General features: G+C 44.1%; 1 protein-coding gene across 1 annotated transcript in view; it reads left to right on the forward strand.

The window, feature by feature from the left end:
* Positions 1 to 12,241: 12,241 nt before the first annotated feature.
* The window catches only part of PPP4R2 (protein phosphatase 4 regulatory subunit 2), a 30,724-nt gene continuing 24,458 nt past the window's right edge, over positions 12,242 to 18,507 (forward strand). The window contains exons 1-2 of the mRNA XM_054161384.1: positions 12,242 to 12,345; positions 13,149 to 13,230. Of these exons, the coding sequence (XP_054017359.1) occupies positions 12,312 to 12,345; positions 13,149 to 13,230 (116 nt within the window). The 5' untranslated portion in view covers positions 12,242 to 12,311. The remainder of the gene's footprint in view (positions 12,346 to 13,148; positions 13,231 to 18,507) is intronic.

Raw genomic sequence — 18,507 nt, forward strand, 5'->3', positions numbered from 1 at the left:
GAAATGCTAGGGCAGATATTCTTGGCTGCCTTGGGAATGCTGAATTACAGAAAAGATCACTCTTGTGATAGGATGAGTGAAAATTTACTGCAGCAAAGGGAAATTATTTGCTTAAAATTGCACTTCTGTCTGAAGCTTTATTACCTGCTAGTCTTCACATGTAGGACCTGCAGTTTCTCTTACTTAAGAAGATTAGAGGAATAGAAGTGCCTCTTGACTGTGTGGTCTAGTGATTGTCATTTATCCCTTCTGCTCTTCAGTAGTTTTGTGAGGGCTTCTCATGAAGGAATTAGAAGGAAAATAATTGCAGCACAAATAGGAAAACTCTGTCCACAAAGTGGGAGGAGGATGTTTTGTAAGCTGTGGCACCTGCCTTTCCTGCATGGGGTACAGTCATGGTCTTCCCTCCAGTCTCTTTAACAGTTCCAGGAATGCATTCCCTACCTTGACAGCACTAATTACATTAGACACAGTCCAAGAATATTGTGAATGAAGAGTACAAAGCCAGGTACTATTGACCTGATTTCAATTAATTCTCTTTAATTGCTGTTTACTGCACAGTAACAGTAACATGCCACCAACAGCTGTTCTTCCACCCCTGCATTAGGAGACTGCACCTCTGACTCCTCTCTTTGCTTCACCAGAAACCTGAGGCACGGAATTGTCTTTGCCTGACATTTTTGCTTCTGGAAGTGAAGAGTTTTGTGCTAGGGTCATAATGAATAGCCTCAAAGTTAAAGAGGATAGAAGCTGGCTTCAGTGTTTATTTACAGTTCTTTATTTAGTCTAGATTTCCAAAGTATGGTCATCTGATGATACCCAGCAACAAGAGCTTACCAAAACTTACTGTAGCTGAAAGGTGCTTGGGACAAGTCACTGGGAAACTGAAAGTGGAGAAGGACACTCTTACAGAGCAGTGAGACAGGAGCACACTCCCAGAGGGGATTTTCTAAGAGTAAGCCTTGAGGGGAGCATGCAGGAGAATGCTTGAAGGAAACAGCAGAGAAACTGATCTTTGCAGGTGTGTTCAGCAAAGCAAACAAAAACCCGCCATTCCTCAGAGGTACTCACTTTAATAGGCAGAGTAGGAGAGGGATCAGGTGGGTGAGCTGCATGAAGCTTTCCTGTAATGAAAGGAAAAGTGGCACAGATTGTACATCCTGTACACAAGTGTTTATTAGAGATAAATGTTTGGGGGGTGTGGTTGAGGCAAAGGGTCTGTTTCTTAAGCTAAAACAGGATTTCTGAAGAATGGCAGCTTGGGGGGTTCTGCCCTATCCAGTCTGATCTGATGCAGAGTTTCATAATTAAAGACTCCAAGACAGTGCTTCTAGCTTGCACATTCCTCTTTCCTTGTGTGGCAGCTCATGAGAAGGGGGATGGGAATAATGCAGGCCTGGCTGGCATCTCCAGCTGCCAGATAAGCAGCTGGTGCAGAGGACAAAGTGCCAACAAACTTTTTCCAAACGTTGGAGTGTGAAATTGTCTGTGACATGTCCGTGAGCGTGCTGGGTGAATGGCATAGCACAGCAAACAGCATCACTAGAGAGTCATCTGAGCAGAGGAGGTGTTGAGAATGAGGCTTGCAACAAGGGGCATGCAGGCTTGGTCCTAGCAGCTTTGCTACTGCTCTGTGCTCTCAGGCATGACAAACAGAAGCGTCTGTTGTTCGCACCTCTCTGTGCTACAAATTCTAATCAAGAGCTCCTGAGTGCTCCTGACTCAGATCTGTTATCTTGCAATCTCTGCCACATGAGTGTAAATCGACATGCAAATGACAGAGGCAGCTCTGCATCTTTGGATCGAAATGCCCAGGAAGGCATTTTAGCTGTAGGTGTTACAATCTCTCACAGCTTGCCTTAACGTTTTCTATTTGTACCTGAAATTTTGGTTGATACTTCTAGCTGCAGAGAGAAGTTTGAAAGCAATCCAAATGGACCTTGAAGACTTCAGAGCCAGAAGGCAATGAAATGAAAATTCACCAATGCTGTTTCAAGAAGTTTAAGATCATGTAAGCCTAATGTAGAACAGGCAAAGCTTTTAGGCTGGCAATACTCAGAGCTTGTACAAAATATTAGCTTGCTTTTTGATCATTAATTTCAACTATCAGGGTAAAGCTGACTGTAGGTCAAACAAAACTGGAGGAAGTGCATGCTGGGCACTCCAAACTCCTCATTTCTAGAAGCCACAGTAAGCTGCAGAGCTAAAGTCTTGTTGCCCAGAGAGCTGCAACTCTGGTGCTAAGCCTCTGGAGTCCAGGAGCCTGGGATTGTGTAAGCTATGATTCAGCAGAACCCTGCAACTGTGAGCACATTAAAATGAAGGAATGGAATTCATTACAAAACAAAGGCATTATTGCATATAAAGCCATCAGAGATGAAAACAGTGCTTTTTTAATGTTTACAGGAGGTGCTACATTCTGCTTAGAACTGTGTTATGTCCTCAACAGCTATTAAAATATATGAAGTATATGCTTTAACATGAAGAATTTTCTTAATGTAATATCAGCTGGCAGGAAGAATGGGGGAGGATCCCCCCTGCTGTGCTTTCTCTGTGCAGAAAAGCTATAATTTGAGCTCTCCAAAGTGTTTTACAACAATTATGGAACTTTGATTTCTTCTGTTGTTAGAGTTATTAATTTATATTTTATTACAGCTTCCAAAACCATGTTGTATTTTGCTTCTTACCAGTAGTTGATTCTAATATTAATCTTACTTAGAAAGCAGTTTTCATTCATTTTGTATTTCCTACTTATGGCTAATTCCTTGTTAATTAGCCTCCATTTATTTTAATAATGGGATGTGTAAATACTTATATAGAATTTATATTCTCATTTTCCCTTCCCCTCTCCTGTTTTTTAGCTATTTCCAGTGGTATCATGTAACCAAAACACCTTTGCTGATGCAACACCTTGAGCAGGGCCATCATAGCAGAAGGGAAAGCAAAAATACTTTAAATGAACAGAGACTTCAGCATGTGGAATGTGTGGGAGAAAAGGGAGAAGAGTCATCTCTCACTCTGAGTGAGAAAGGTCAGGGTGAAGCCCAGAGTGTTGTGCCCAGCTTCTGTGAGCACAAGCCCTAAGCCAGCCGGTTCTTGATGCTCTGTGTAGTCAGGAGGCTTAGACACAGTGCATCAAGTGAAGAACCTAACCACGTCCTTGCTGTATCAGCCTCAAATATTCAGGTTTTTAATTTGCTGGATTATACTTGAACTTGCAGAAGACAGAAAAACAAGGGCTTTGTGTTTAGAGCTGCTGAGCACCTCCTTTTAGCCCAAAGCCATTTAAGGCAGCATCAGGCGTTGTACAGCAAAGAACTGCTGAAGTGGGAAGCATTTGGTTGCATCATTTCTATCATGTGAGGGGGTTTTCTAGGCTGTTTGCCTGCACAGCACAAGTGGGTTTAGGGATTTCAATTACAGGTGGGAACTGGAAACTGCTCTCTCTGTGTGTGTGTGTGTGTGTGTATGTGTGTATACAAGGAGTGTGTTCCTGTAAAGAAGTCTCTGCCATTTCATTGCTCCTGTATTTTTGACGAGTGCATCAATTGTTTATAGCTCCCAAGGAGGCCTAGCAATGCATTTCTCTGTGGATTAAGATCCTTTGGCTTACAGCACAAATAAATGAAGTTTTAAGCAAGCTCTTGATAGTTTCATTTTAAACAGGTTTGTGTGTGTGTACTGGGTCTGGTTGGGATGGAGTTCCTCACAGTGCTAAATTGTTATGCTGCAGTTCCAGTTGTGTTACAGTGACCAAAGATCAGAACCTGCTCTCAGAAGAGGCTAAAGTTCCACTCTTATTTTTTTCCTGTTTTTCCATTACCTTCTGTTCCTTTGAGGATTTGGTCATTTAGCCTCATTTCACAGAGAATGGTAGAGGTTGGAAGGGACCTCTGAAGATCATCCAGTCCAACCAGCCTGCTAAGGTTCATCTAGAGGTCACACACAAACACATCCAGGTGGGTTTGAATGTCTCCAGAGATGGAGACTCCACCACCTCCCTGGACAGCCTGCTCCAGTGCTCCATCACCCTTAAAGAGGTTCTTCCTCATGTTTAGATGGAACTTTTTATGTTCAAGTTTGCACCCATTAGCTCTTGTCCTGTTACTGGGCACCACTGAAAACAGACTGTCCTCATTCTCCTGACACCCACTCTTTAAGTATTGATGAGCATTGATGAGATCCCACCATCAGTCTTCTCTTTTCCAGTCTTAAAAGAGCCAATTCTCTCAGTCTTTCCTCATAAGAGAGAGGTTCTAGCCCCTGATATCTTTGTAGTTGTTTTCACTTCCCTTCTCCTTGTATTTTATTTTTTCACACTCATGTATGGTCACTGCTGCACCATTCCTGGTTGTGCTGTGACAGGAGCTTGCCAGCTATTCAGCCAAACCAGTTGTCTGGTTGGTGATGAAATTGTTTTCTCACTTGCTCAACTTGCTCAGCTCTGTGGTATGTTGGCTCAGCTGCTCTCTTTGAAGTCAAGAATACAACTCCCAATGATATTCATGAGAAAAGGCAAGGCCAGCTGTAGAAGAACAATACCCTGTGCAGTGCTGCTTCACCTCTGCCCTAGGAGGTGTGTAGTTGGGTGGTGTGTGGTTACGTGCTCCACAATCAAACTGCTTGGTGCTGTCCTGACCCGAGAGATTTCCCCCACAAACATGGCTTCACTCAGCATTGTTCTGGGGAGAAGGCAGTTTTTCAGAGTGTAGGGCCAGGCCAGGCAGAAATAACACAGCTACAACAGCTAACAGGATGGGCATTTACCTGTTGCTGGTGAATCAGAGGAAGGGTCCTGAATTCTGATTGCTCATAACCCTGTTGCTGGTCTGCTGGACTCCTTATGTTGGCTGCAGCTCTTCTAGTTGGGATGAATAAACTCAGTTCATTGAAACAAGGCCTTGGAGCTTTCTTTCTTATAGCTGAGGGACCTACTGGAACAAACTTTGCCCTGCCCTCACCAATGTCCACATAGGGCTTGGACTCTAGGAAACATCCTTGTTGCATAGTCATGGAGCACGAGTCTAAACAGAGTTCAGCTATGATTTTGTATTCATCCTCATAAATATGATCCTAGTAGAGAGAACTCTGTGTCTTCTCTGGCATTTAGAGCTGAGAATTAATTGCAACTAACCCCCCCAAAATGTGAGACTTCAATAATTGTATCAATCTCTACACTTTATTTGCTTTAGCACTACCTGTTGGTCATTTAATTTCCAGTATTTTCCTTCCTACTGCTTCAAGAAGAGATTCCTGAGAGTCAGGTACCTATAACCATAAAGGAGCCTACTTTCAGAGGATATTTTGCTCCTCTTCATCAGATAGAGTGCCAACCAATAGACACCAAGTACTTATCCAGGGGTGGGGTGGCACACATAGGTGGATTGTCCCATGCAGAGTCTGGAAGCATTCCCCTACTGTGCTGTTGAGGCAAGCAGGTATCTACATGGAGTTCCATACAGACGCAGCCTCCCAAAGAGCCATTGTTGGCATCAGATGAGGAGCTGCTATTTGTGCTTCACAAGAAATAGCAATGTTTAGAAATTTGCTTTCATTCTGGATACGAATGAAAAACAAACTGTCAACACTTCCTTTGAAATGAAAATGGCAATTGAGGCAAAACACCAAAATGAGAAGCAGCATTTAAGATTAACAAAGCACTTTGTTAATGTTTTCTTCTGAGGTAAAATACCTTGTTTTGACTTTGACTTTTTTATAGCTGTACCATAATTACTTAGGTTACCTTGTGAAAACTACAGCACAGCCCAAAGGATGCGTAACAGTGTCTTGGAACTGAAATATTTTGCTCACACTGAAAAAATGACGCTGAAATGACACAGCCCCCTTTTTAGAACGAAAAAAGGGACATCAGCTGGCCTGTTCCTGCAGAAATATCTTACCCAAAGCTGGAACAGGTTGCCCAGGGAAGTGGTTGAGGCCCCTTCCCTGGAGATATTCAAGGTAAGGCTTGACAAGGCCCTGGACAGCCTGGTCTAGTTGGGGGTGTCCCTGCTGACTGTGGGGAGGTCAGACTGGATGACCTTAGGAGATTCCTTCTGGCCCGGACCATTCTATTATGCATGATTCTGAAGGAAGTGAATTCCCTGCTGTGGTGCTTAAATTACAAAGCAGGTCCCTTCTCACCTTTAACAGTTCTCTCCTTCCCCTTCTGCTCAGCATTTCTAAAGGGCAACTTGTTTTGAATACTGGCTTCCTCACACCTGAGGCTGCAGGTGAAAAATGAGCCTGGTTTTAGTCTGAACGGTCTTGTAGGTTGCAGAACAGTCTGCATAAAGCTTTCTCTCCTAAGGATGTACTGGGAGGAAGGTGTGAGAAAGCAGCTTGGGAAGAAAACTGCTCTGGCACTGGCTTCCTGTGGGATTAATATGAAAAAATACGTGGGGACTTGATGTGTGTTAGTGTAGGGGTTAGTGGCTAATTTAGGTAGAACTTAGAATCTTTATCAAACCACACTTGTCTTGTTTTCTTTTTCTTTCTTTTCTTTTTCTTCTTCTTCTTTTTTTTTAATCTTGCTGTGAGTACTCTCAAAATAAACCCAAACTCCCACAAATACCATTTCTCTGTTTTCAGCTTTTTCTGGATTTAAGGCACCACACATGAGCTATTTTGATCTTTTGATACTCCCAAGTCTTCCAGACCTATTAAAAGCTTATTAAAGATTTTCAGTCATTTTCTCAGAGGAGGGACATAAATTGTCTTGAAGAGGCTCTGAGGTACTTCAAAGGAAAAAAAAAAGAAAAAGAAAAACCAGCAAAAACCTTTTCCATGCTGAATGGCTCAGAGACACACCATTTTTTACTGTCATTTTATTGTACCTTACTTCAGCTTCCTCAGCTATAAACTGAAAAGCAAAACAAACCAACCCACTAACCTCCTTTTGTAAATCCTTTGATGTGTATCGATGTACAATATTTTCTGAAGCCCTAAGTGGGTCTTGAGACACAGAGTTGTTCTCATTTTCTCCCTCTTCTCACTGTTTGGATTCTGCACTATCTCTCTTGCTTGGTATTGGATTGGATTGCTACAGGTTCTTTCAAGGCACACCAATCAATTTTGGTACTAACTGAGTTGAAATACCTTACAAATTGCTGTCACACATCAATGAATGAAATTAAGTCAGGTTAGGTCAGGGATCTCCAGATAACTAATTTAAGCTTCATTACTGAAAGCAAAAGCATCTGCTAGGCTCCATCATTTTAATCAGCACTGGGCCCATTGATCTGTGCCCAGGCATTGGACAGTCTATTACTCTTTGCAAAAGTCTCAGTCCTAAACCTCAAGAATCAGATTTTGTTGTTTGCTGAGAAGTTAAAGAGCTTCCGGAGCAGTGAGATAAACTAGCCCAGCCGAGCCCCTGTGGCTCCCAATACAAGTGTCCTCCATTCCTCTGCTTTCTCCATGTGCTGTGGCTTTTCTTGCACTAGCAGCATACCAGGGGACCCGCTGCTGGTGTGAACTAACTGCACAAAACTAACAGCTTTCAACTGGATCAGCATGAAGGAAGGGACAGGAAAAGCAGGAATGTCCTTTCTGGGTACTGCACATTTATCTCTTAAAGATCTGTTTAAATTGGCAGTAGATCTTCTTTCCTTTCTTTGTGTTTTGGTATGCAAAGAGTGTGCCACGATCATGTTGCTGTCGCTTGGCTTCCAGCTTGTTCTGATTTCTGTTGATATTTCAGAAAGATGAGAAGGTGGCAGTACATAGCTATGCCAGGTAACTTGGATGTTCCTTCTCCATCTTCCTTCACTACTGATGAATATCAGTCCCAGTTACAACCTTACCTGAGTACCATGTCCAGTTCTGGTGCCCCCACCATAAAAGGACATGGAACTGCTGGAGAGGGTCCAGACAAGGCCACTAAGATGATCAGAGGGCTGGAGAACCTCCCCTATGGGGACAGGCTGGGAGAGATGCGGCTGTTCTGCCCAGAGAAGAGAAGGCTCCAGGGAGACTTTAGGGCAGCCTTCTAGTACCTGAAGGGGGCCTAGAAGAAAGCTGGGAAGGGACCTTTTACAAGGACTTGGAGTGATAGGAAGAGAAGCAATGGGGCTGAACAGCTCCAGTGTTCACCCCCTCTCAGAGCAGGGCCTGTGCTTCAGAGCAATGCCAAGGAATTCTGTAACTCACAGAGATGCAGAGTCACAGGGCTGCAGGCACACCCACTGTGCCATGAAGCAGCAGAATCAAACCTCACCTCTTTGTGAGCGTGAAGAAGTGGCTCTAAAGTACTTATTAAAGAGGTTGGGGTTGGTTTATTCTACTATAACCTGTTAAATTAAGATCATATTTCTGTACAGAATATAGTATAAGAGTTTAGGAAAAGTATATTTAGGTTTTATTTGCAACTTGCTTTTTTAGTGAAGAATCACTACGTTGTCCCAGTTTTCCACAGCAGTTCTTCGGGCCTCTTGGAACAACTGCAAGTTTTTTGCTCATGTAAAAGAGCAGGCTGGCAACACAGCCAAACTGATCATTATGGGCTTAATTTTGTTGTTTTGGGGAATACATGTGAATGGGATGTTGTTTAGGATACTTGGGTTTGCTCTCCGAGGGTTTTCAAGTAGTTGTGTGGCTGTACTAGACTTCAAAATCCATCTTTAGGCCTCTCTAGGCTTGTTTTGGCTGGTGGGATTCTTTAAGAGCTATCATGCTGAGAAATGCAGTTCCTGCATGCTCTCAATTTGAAAATTGAGAGCATGTGACCAGCTCTGAGAATTCTTACAAAGAGCAAGTTGGACTGGGAGCATGATCTGGTGGGGGTCCCTGAGGGGCAATGGAGCCAGCTGGAGTATGGGAGTTATTTAAGAGAAGCTATGCTCTGGGAAAGGTCTGCTCTTGACTCTTCTGTTTTGCTGAGGTAAGTTGGTATTTTTGTTAGAACTGCATTTTTGATACTTCTTTTAAAACAATAAAGTGGACCTCATGGAAAAGGAGATGGGCTAACCTGTACTCTGAATTTTATCACCCTTTTCCATCCTTGGAGCATCTGCATACAGGCCCCAGTGCTGCTCTTTTCAGCCCAGTATCCACTATGTGCTTTGAAATCTGCCTCTGTCCTCTGCTAACTCTTTGCACAATTCAGCTCTTTGCACTGAGGGGATTTTCCACTTGCTCACTGTGTGGAGTATTCAGTGGTGTTTTAGGGGAAGATATTGATAATTTTGCTGTAGACAGTGCTATTACCTATTTATAAGAACAACTGTAGTTTCAGTTAATAGAGGTCTAATGCTGGGAAGGAGCAAGAGGTCAAAACAAAACCAACAGCTAAACTCTCCATGGCTTTAATTCTGTCTCATGCACTAGGGTTTATTTTGTTTGGTTTGTTTGGGGTTTGTGGGGTTTTGGCTCTAGAGGTTTGGGCAAATTGGGTCTTCTTTGTCTCTCTGGAGTTAATGATGCTGGCTGGCTGCAAGAGAACATGTAACACAAGAGACACATACAAGAAAGTGAAAACTGAAAAGTCCCAACTATTATTGAGATTTCTCATGTGATTGATGTCCAGTGGAGAATGTAATTTTCTGCTTAAGAAGCTGAGAATCAATCAGTGCTACAAAACTCACACAATTCCCTTGTAAAACACTTAGAAGTAGTGGCACTTTGAACTTGCACTTTATAAAGCTTCCAGTTACTCGTATTTGGTCAATGGGAGACCCAAAATTCTAAATCTGAGGTACCTGTACCTGCTCTAAACTACTTTTGAAACTTGGAAGAGATGCTTTTCCTAAACTCCTTGTTGTGCCACAGCACAGGGGAGCACCAGCCCTGCTCTCCTCACACTTAGAACCACAATCACAGCTTGGCTTTCTGCTCAAGCTGGAGAGGTGACTCAGCTCTCTCCTCCCACACATGAGTTGCAGGGTTCATACCAATAAAATCCACACTTGGCTCTGCTGGGTGTCTTGAACAACAAGGCCTGTGCTATAAGGTTGGTTTGTTTAACTCATGCTGCCACTTTGCCCTCCCCCTGTTGACCAGGTAGAGGGAGAGAGACTTGTGGAAGTTCATTAACTCCCTTCTGCCTGATTGTACCCTTTCACAAAGAATCCAGAACCTTATTTGTAAGGTCTGCTTCTTTTAACAAAGGCTTTCATGATAGTTTGAAACACAGTTTTTGTACAGTCCCTCTGTAAATATGAACTTTAAAAATCCCTGCACTAGTGTCACATAGCCCTCCAACAGTGTAAAGGCTTGAAAGGTTCTTGATTTTATAAGCCATTCCTATTTTAAATGAAAGTTGGGGTTTCTGTATGATGCAGTTGCCACTGGAGATAACTAGTTGCATGATGAAATCAATACAAGGGGTCGGAGAAAGCAGCTTGCAGCATAGGATTGCTTGCTATGGCTGCCAGATTTCTCTCTTAGCCATTTGTGGTGGTCCACAAACTCTGTTGCTTTGCTGTGATGTTAAGCAACGTTTCTAAGGAACACAGCCATGTCAGAGATTTTCTGTTGTCAAGATGGCACTGAGGAGAGTGGAAAAGTTAGTACAGCCCCTGGCATTACCATCTTTGTAGGGACTCCTCCAAGAGAGTATAGCAGAGTCTGTAGACAGCTGATCTGCTCACTCTTATGCTCTGCCCACCCGACCTTGGCTGTGAGAGCAGCCAGGGCTGTGCCCACATGGCAGGATGGACACCTCTGTGCACATGGCTGCCTGTAAGGGGAAGACTGGGACAGGATCCAGGTTTATATTTGAATCTTACCTAACAGCAAGCCATGGCTTATGTGCCACCCCACATATGCCCAGAATAACAGTTGGCATTGATATTTGGTCACCTTATTTACAACTTCTTTTGGTGTATGCTAAATTAGCATTTCCTTTTCCTTCCAGGAACAGCCACCATGTGTTGCTCAGTCCTACCAAAGTGTTTAAGGTGGATGAGCCTGTACATGCCTGTCTGTCTGCTGGGCTAGAGCCCCTGGCCTCTGCTCCAGGTTCACCCATTCTGTGTCAAGTACTTCTCTCACCTCACCTAGGGACCTTGTCCAGAAAGGAGTGACAAGAGCCTACCTGGACTTCACCTTTTCTTCACAGAGCTATATTGAAGGTGAGGGTGGGTCCACCTCTGGAGTTCTTAGCACAAGAAGGGCATTGGCCTGTGGCAATGGGTCCAGAGGAGGCCACAATAGTGAGAGGGCTGCATCGCCTCTGCTGTGGAGGACAGGCTGAGAGAATTTGGGTTGCTCATCTTGGAGAAGGCTTCAGGGAAACCCTTATTGTGTCCCGTCAGTACTGAAAGGGGACAATAAGAAGGATGGGGACAGACAACAGCAGGACCTGTTGTGACAGGACAAGGGGTGATGGTTTTAAAGTAGGAGAGATTTAGACTAGCTAAAAGGAAGACATTTTTTGCCCTGAGGATGATGACACACTGGCCCAGGTTGCTCTGAGAGGTGGTAAATGTCCCCTCCCTGGAAACATTCTCAGTCAGGTCAGACAGGGCTCTGTGCCATCTGATGTAGTTGAAGATGTCCCTGCTCACTGCAGGGAGGTTGGCCTAGATGACCTTTAAAGGTCCCTTCCAACCCAAATCAGCCTTTGATTCTACGATTCTAGCACAGGTAACGTGCTGGGATGAGAGTGTTGGGCTTGAAGGTGCACCCTGGAGGTGTTTAAAAGACACAGATATGGTGCTGAGGGACATGGTGTGGCCCCAGACTTGGCAGTTAGGTAATAGTTGGACTCTGATCTTGACGGTCTTTTCCAACTGAAACAATTCTATGATTCTAAGACGGTGGGAGAGGTGGGTAGAAGTAAGGAAGAGGGAAGATAGCGCCTTGTTGAGAATAAAAGGGAGACAGAGCATTTCTATTTATAACCAAATACCGGCTTTGAGGGTGAGGGAAGAGGAAGGCGGCCAAGCTCCTTGAGGGGCTGGGGCAGGGAGGCCCCGCCAGTCAGGCAGGAGCTCCGCGTTCCCACACGCTTCCCCGAGGATCTACTTGGCGGGGCCGGCGTGCGGAGGGCGGTCGCCCCCGGCAGCAAGAGGCGGGCTCCAGCGGGAGACGTCTCACCGGAGCCGGCCCCCGCGCCTCCCGCTCGCTCAGCACCGCCCGGGCCCGCCCCGCGGCCCCGCCTCCCCGCGCGCCCCCGCCCCCCGGAGGGAGGGGGAGGGCGGGCTGTCGGGGCCGCGCACGGGGACGGCCCGGGCGCCATGTTGGAGCGTTGCTGAGCCCGGGGTCTCTGTGTGTGCGCGGCGGCTGGAGCCCGTTTCCTGCGTGGGGAGGGGGGGGGGGCTGGAGGAGGGGAGCAGAGCGGAGCTGGGGGGGAGACGCCCAGGCGGATCATGGACGTCGAGAGGCTGCAGGAGGCTCTGAAAGGTGGCGCCGGGGCTTGCGGCGGAGAGCTGGGGGGTGGGGGGGAAGCGGTGTCCCCACGCTGAGGCTGGGGTTAGGGGTCTCTTTCGTAGCTGAGACCCTCTCGGTGGGAGGGAGCGCCCTTGGCTGAGGGCGGCTGCTCCCTTCCGCGGGGGACGAGGGTCGGGGTACCCGCGCTGTGAGGAGGAGGCTGCTGGCGTGGGAGGGAGGGGGATCCCGCGGAGTGGGGAGAGGCCCGGGGCTCCCTGTGGGGAGGGGGAGAGGTGAGCCCCGAGCCCTTGCTGCCCTGGTGATTCCCCCCCGCCCCGGGCTTGCTGTGGGCTGCGTAAGGGGGAGCAGCAGAGGGAGGTTAGTGACCCCACCGGCTCCCCCACTCCTCCAGGCCCGGGGCTCCTCACGGTGCTGGTGCCCCCTTCTCCCCCCGCATGCCCGCCCGCATGCCCTTCCCCGGCCCTCACCCGTACCTTTCCTTTTTCCTTCCCCAGTCCGTTTCTGTGCGAGCTTGCCCTGCTGGGTGCAGCCTGAGGAAATCAGCCTCTTTCTCTGTTGTAGGTGCTCAAAAGAAGTTGCAAATCAACTTTTACTACTCAGATGCATGTAGTTTCTCTACAGGAAAATATTAAGTGTTTTACAGGGCCGGGAAGCTGGTGGAGCTCTTGGGAACAACTACAGCATTGTGAAAGCGTGGAAATGTTTTTGTGGGAGCTGTGCTGATTGTTAAAGCAAATAAGTCGCTAATTATTTTGAATTTTTGTTCTGTCCTAACATCTTTTACCATTCTTTTTGTGTCATTCTCATACCAACAGATTTTGAGAAGAGAGGGAAGAAGGAAGTGTGTCCAATACTGGATCAGTTTCTTTGTCATGTTGCTAAGACTGGAGAGACAATGTAAGTGTGACTTTTTGGGGTTTTTGTGGTGATCTTTAGTTGCAGCATATGACTTTAAACGCAGAAACGTTCATGAGATGCCACCTGGCTTCTTTTTTTTATCTGTAGATTGCTTCTGAGTGCTAAATAAGCTTTTCTTAGTTCCCATTTAGTTTCAGATGGATTAGTTTCATTTGCTGGGGTGGTTAGTTTTATCTAACAGCTTTTCTCAGGGGTATCTGTGAGGTCTCATTGATCCTGATTAGTACAGTTAAACCTGTTGCTTTTCCTACATTTTACACGACATTCAGGTTTTTTTTAAGTGTAAAGTTCAGATCTCTATTGTAACGCCTGTTGTGTACTGTTGTAGTGTTTGTCGTGCATTGTATCTAATAATTACATAGAGCTAGAACGGCTTAGATGATTTCTTCTTAGGCTTTGTAGACCGTGCTGGGTGATGATTGTGTTTAAACACATTTGAAGAAGGGGGAAGAGTCACGTAGGTGCTTTCTGCAGAGGAGACACCTGGGAACTGCTCAGACTTTCAGCAGCTATTAGTTTTTGAGCTCACAGGAGAGTTTCACTGTTCCTGGAATTTTTTTCACAGCTCACCCTTGCGGATTTCTGTCTGAAGGTGAGATGTAGCGGGAAGGAGCCGCACTCCTTGTCAGGGACGAGCGCTGGAGCTGTGCTGGGTGACTTCCTTGCCGGATCACTATTTGGCAGGAAGGGGAAAGGCTTCCCTGGGTGCGTTGCTATAGAGTTGATCACTTTCTGGCTCCCAGGCAGTCTCCTTGTTTTTGAGGCCTAGTGCCAGGCTACAGGCTTTAGTAAGAGCTGTGTGCTTTTACCAGTGTTTTGTTAGCAGCCAGTGGTCGCAGGGCCTTTGTTCGGGTTTCTAGAACCCCTCTAACTTGTAAGAGGTTTGTAGGTTTTGCTTTTCTGTTTTGTTTTGGGGTGGCTTTTATTCGGTAGCTTGCTAGTACTACTTGAATTAATGGCTTTGAAAGGGAAACAAGTTCTGAAATGTACTTTGCTCTTTTAATAGAAGACTTGGGCTCAGCAGAAATACACAACTGTAATGTTTAATATTTTGGTGTAGTACATATTTTAGTACGGGCTTACTGTTGTGTATTTTATCTGCATAGTGTTTGAAATATTTTTCCTGCTCTGAAATACTTCTTTAGGCTGTTTTTATTTTATCTGCCGCTCTTAAATCTATTTCAAAATAATTTTAAAGTGTGATTTTTATAAGGGCAAGTTCCTGGGAAAATTCTTTCCTCTGTGAAACTTTGGGAATGAATAAACTCCTGACATTATTTTCATTTGGGATTTTTTTTTTTTTTTAACTATTATTTAATTAGTGCAAACTATTGCTTAACCCTGAACTGAAATCTGTCATCTGGAACTTCATGCAGACCCTCGCCTTCTGTGTTTGAAAGATTTTCTTTGGCTGTTGTTCAGGCCTGGAGCTTTTCTTCAGCATTCTTAAAACTTTCAGTAGCATTAAATAATTTTTTTAGACGTGCCAAATGCATAAGTATCTTCTAGTATGATTTGGAGACACACCTGGAAATATTGTCCCATAATGTTCAATTTACTTCCCATTATGTACCAAAGTCTGTATTTCTTCACCAAATACATGTCTGTTTTCATTGGTGTGTTTTGTATCAAAGTATCAGGAAGAGATGAGTCAGAATTAAAATCTCATGGTGAATGTTCATGTAAGGATTGGTAATAGACAGTAGAAGAGCTTAATGTCTGTTTAAGCAAGTACAGCTTGACCCCTCTTAATGGTGTTCCTGATTCCACAAACATAACAAACATGTGTTAATTAAAAATGAGATGAATATTCTTTATTTCAGGTTGTGTAGAAGTAGTTTCATTTAATAGAAATCTAAGTCACTAATTAACAGGCTGCCTTGGAATAAGAAGGTGAAATCCAAAGTAATAGTTTGTAGTGACATTGATTAGGATTTCTATGACGTTCAGAGCTCAACTTAAACGAATGGTTAAGTTGGAGTACTTACACAACTGGTTTGCAGCCTTATTTATTGAAAAACAATGGATCTTACTCAGTCCCAGCCTGTTCCTGAAGGAGCAAACAAAAAGTACCAGGGCAAATAAGGACAAGTGAAATACGAAGTATTTTCATTTTGAGTTATTGTTGCTAGTGTGAGAAGTTATAAAGTGTTCCTGGGGGTGTTCTCAGTTCTTATCCCCTGATGAACACTGATTTTTAGCTGATACACTGTAGTCTGTATCCCGGTTTAAATGCAGGGTGTTCTCACCTTCCACGCCTCATACCTTTTCTGGGCATAGTTGCAGCAGATCTTGTCAACAATTAGTAAACTGGGCTTGAAAGGATGCTAATGAAGTAAATTAATATGTTCTCATCAAAGAAGGATCGTGGCTTACAGAGCTTGCTTAACAGATTAAAAACATGTAAGGGTGTTGGGTCCCTCCCTGCTCCTGTTTGTGTCAATGTGCTTATTCATCCGAGTGAGGGAGGAACAGGTATATGCAGGTCTAGGTTAGGCTGTAATTTTACCAGTATTTCTCTTGGCTAATACAGCTCTTGTGTCACCATTTCACTTGTGCTTGTCCAACTGTGTCTGTAGCTACATGGTAACCTAGAGCAGGAAACTGCTTCCAGTTGTAAGTAACTTTTTTTTTGGCAGTATTGTTTTTAACAAAGTTCAGTTCATTGATCCAGCTTGGTCTGTCCCTGTTAACTGGTATGTCAAACCCCAGCACAGCTGAAGAGCTGGTGTAGGGAAGGAACAAAGGGTGAGCATTGTATAAGCCAGCACTGCAACTATGATAAGGCTCTTTAGGGTGTCTTTATTGTAATTAGAAGCCTTTTTTGTTTACAAGGAGGGCTTGGAATAAAAATGTTGCTAAATTTGGTTACCTTATCAGTGTAAACTTAGTTCTTTTATCAGTACCTTGCAGTCAGAAGCTGCTCATACAGTCACATGTGTCAACTTCATCTATTTGAAGCTGAAGCTATCATCTTGTACAAAGTTAACTATTCATTTAATTGTGTAGGAGATGATGGCCTGCATTTATAGAAGTCAATCTAAACTTCCTTTATTGTAGGAGAGCAGAAGCAAAACTTTGATTGCTTGGCTACTTCAGAATATTTTTGTTTCATAATGGTTGCTATGGTAAGACTTAGCCTTAGGTGGAATATAAACTTTATGGTTCAGCCTTTTTTAATCTTGTGTTCAGTCTTGGGACTTTTTTCAGAGGAGTGACCATACTCCTTGTGACTTTTTACTAAGTTACTGACATGGAATTTCCTTAGTGAGCCCAAGTCATAACCTCCTTTTCTCTAGTTTGTAAGGGATCCATGTGTTTTGCAAAACTGAGCAAAGTGAAGAGATAGGAAAATTATTAGTCTTAATCCTTTTCTGTATCTGAAAGGCCTCTTTAAAAGCAGGATATGTTTTTGTGCTTGTTTTTTACGTAAGAAATCCACTGAGCTCTCTTTTGCGAAATAGAAATAACTCTAAGAGACAGCACAGAAGTCACAGCACTGCCATAGGAGAAGTGACATGCAAAAGTGAGATATTTTATTTTGTCCTTGGGAAGAATTCTTAAAGAATAGATGTGAGGATCACTTATCAATTGCCATCTTGTGTTTAAAATATACTTTCTTTTGCCTCTTAGGAAATCCTCATGAATTTAAAATCTCTCTGTTCCTTCAGTAGCAAAAATGTTTTGAAACCATTTGTTCAAGTACTTCAAGAAAACACAATTTGGGAATTGGAAAGGAAAATGAGAATGTTCCTTTGGTTCTAAAGTTGAAAACAAAGCTTAGAAAGCAAAAGCAATCATATTTTATGTCAGTTTTCTCTGCCCTTCCCCCCCTACTCTTGCCCTGGGACAGACAACTTAAAAAGTGCAGTTTTACTGTAGTGGAAAGTATAATACAGATGCTTACTGACAGTGAGGGAATCCAGAAATAGGTAGTGAAGTACCACAGTTTGGAGAAGTACAGTATTTAGGCAGAAGTGATTAAGTGTAACATAGTTCTAGGCTGAAGTAGACAGTGCTGACCTGGCCAGGATGTAATGTAGCTGTACTAATTCTTGCCCTGAATGCAGTGTAAACAGCCATTAACATACATTCTGTGGGTTTTTTTTTTACTGTTTTGTTTAATTTGTGTAGTAATTTTTTTTCTCCCTTAGAGTTTCCTTGGAATATCTGAAATACTATTTTGCACCTCATCTAAGCCTGCAGACAGATGTCTCTTCATTGGTTTCCTTGAGCACCAACAGAAATGTTTTTCTGCAAAGTTTCTTCAGTCAAGTTTAATGCATGTGATTGCAGAGTAAACAGGAACATCTATAGTATCATCATTGAACAGTCTCAGTTGGAAGGGACTTCTGGAGGTCATCCAGTCAGACCCTGTGCTCAAGGGGAACCAATTGCAAAGTTAGTTTAGGTTGCTTAGGGCTTTGTGCAGCATTTCTGAAAATCACCAGTGATGGCAATTCCATAGCCTGTTTGGCTCCCTCTTTCACTGCTTAGCCTTATGCACTGGGAAAATGTTTCCCTTGCAGCAATCTGGGACTGCTGCATCTTACTCCCTCATTTGTGCTCCTCTGTGAAGGGGCCCTGTCTTGCCTGTGCACAGTTACTCCTTCAGGGGTGAAGGACAGCAGATAGATTCTTCCACCATAGCTGCCTGTTTTCCAGACATGCTTCCTGCCTAGGTTGTGTGCTGCAGCTCTGTTAACCATCTTAGCGGCCTTCTGCTCTCTTTTGTGTTGCATGACTGCAAACCAGACACAGCCTTGTGGTGAGGAACTGATAAGTGCTGGGTAGAGGGGTAAAATGGCTTTCCCTGATACTGCAAATGTAAGCCACGTGCAGGCAGCCTGTGTCACAGCAAGGGCACACTGACAGATGTTCTGCTTCCTGGCTACCAGTGCTGGTACTGGCACCAGTATTGACTCTGAGCAACATTGTTTGTAACTGGTTGCAATTAGACTTTGGACCCTGTTGACCACCGCCACTGCTGTGCTGGTCTGATGGTCCACAGAGTCTCTGTAACTATTCAGGCTTGGCTACAAAGATGCTGCAGAAGACCTTGCTGTATGTCTTGCTAAAGTTGAGTCAACAGAGTCCATTGGTCTTCCCTCATCCACAGTCAGGTAGAACAGGGACAGTTTGCTTTTAGTAAATTATATAACTGTAAAGGTAAGTTACATAACTGTAATTCTGTCAGAGATAATGGCAAAACTGGTTTCTGACCCTTTTGATACTGTTCCATGTAGCAGTAAACTT

Source organism: Dryobates pubescens, chromosome 1, assembly GCF_014839835.1.
Source record: "Dryobates pubescens isolate bDryPub1 chromosome 1, bDryPub1.pri, whole genome shotgun sequence".
Lineage (NCBI taxonomy): Eukaryota > Metazoa > Chordata > Aves > Piciformes > Picidae > Dryobates > Dryobates pubescens.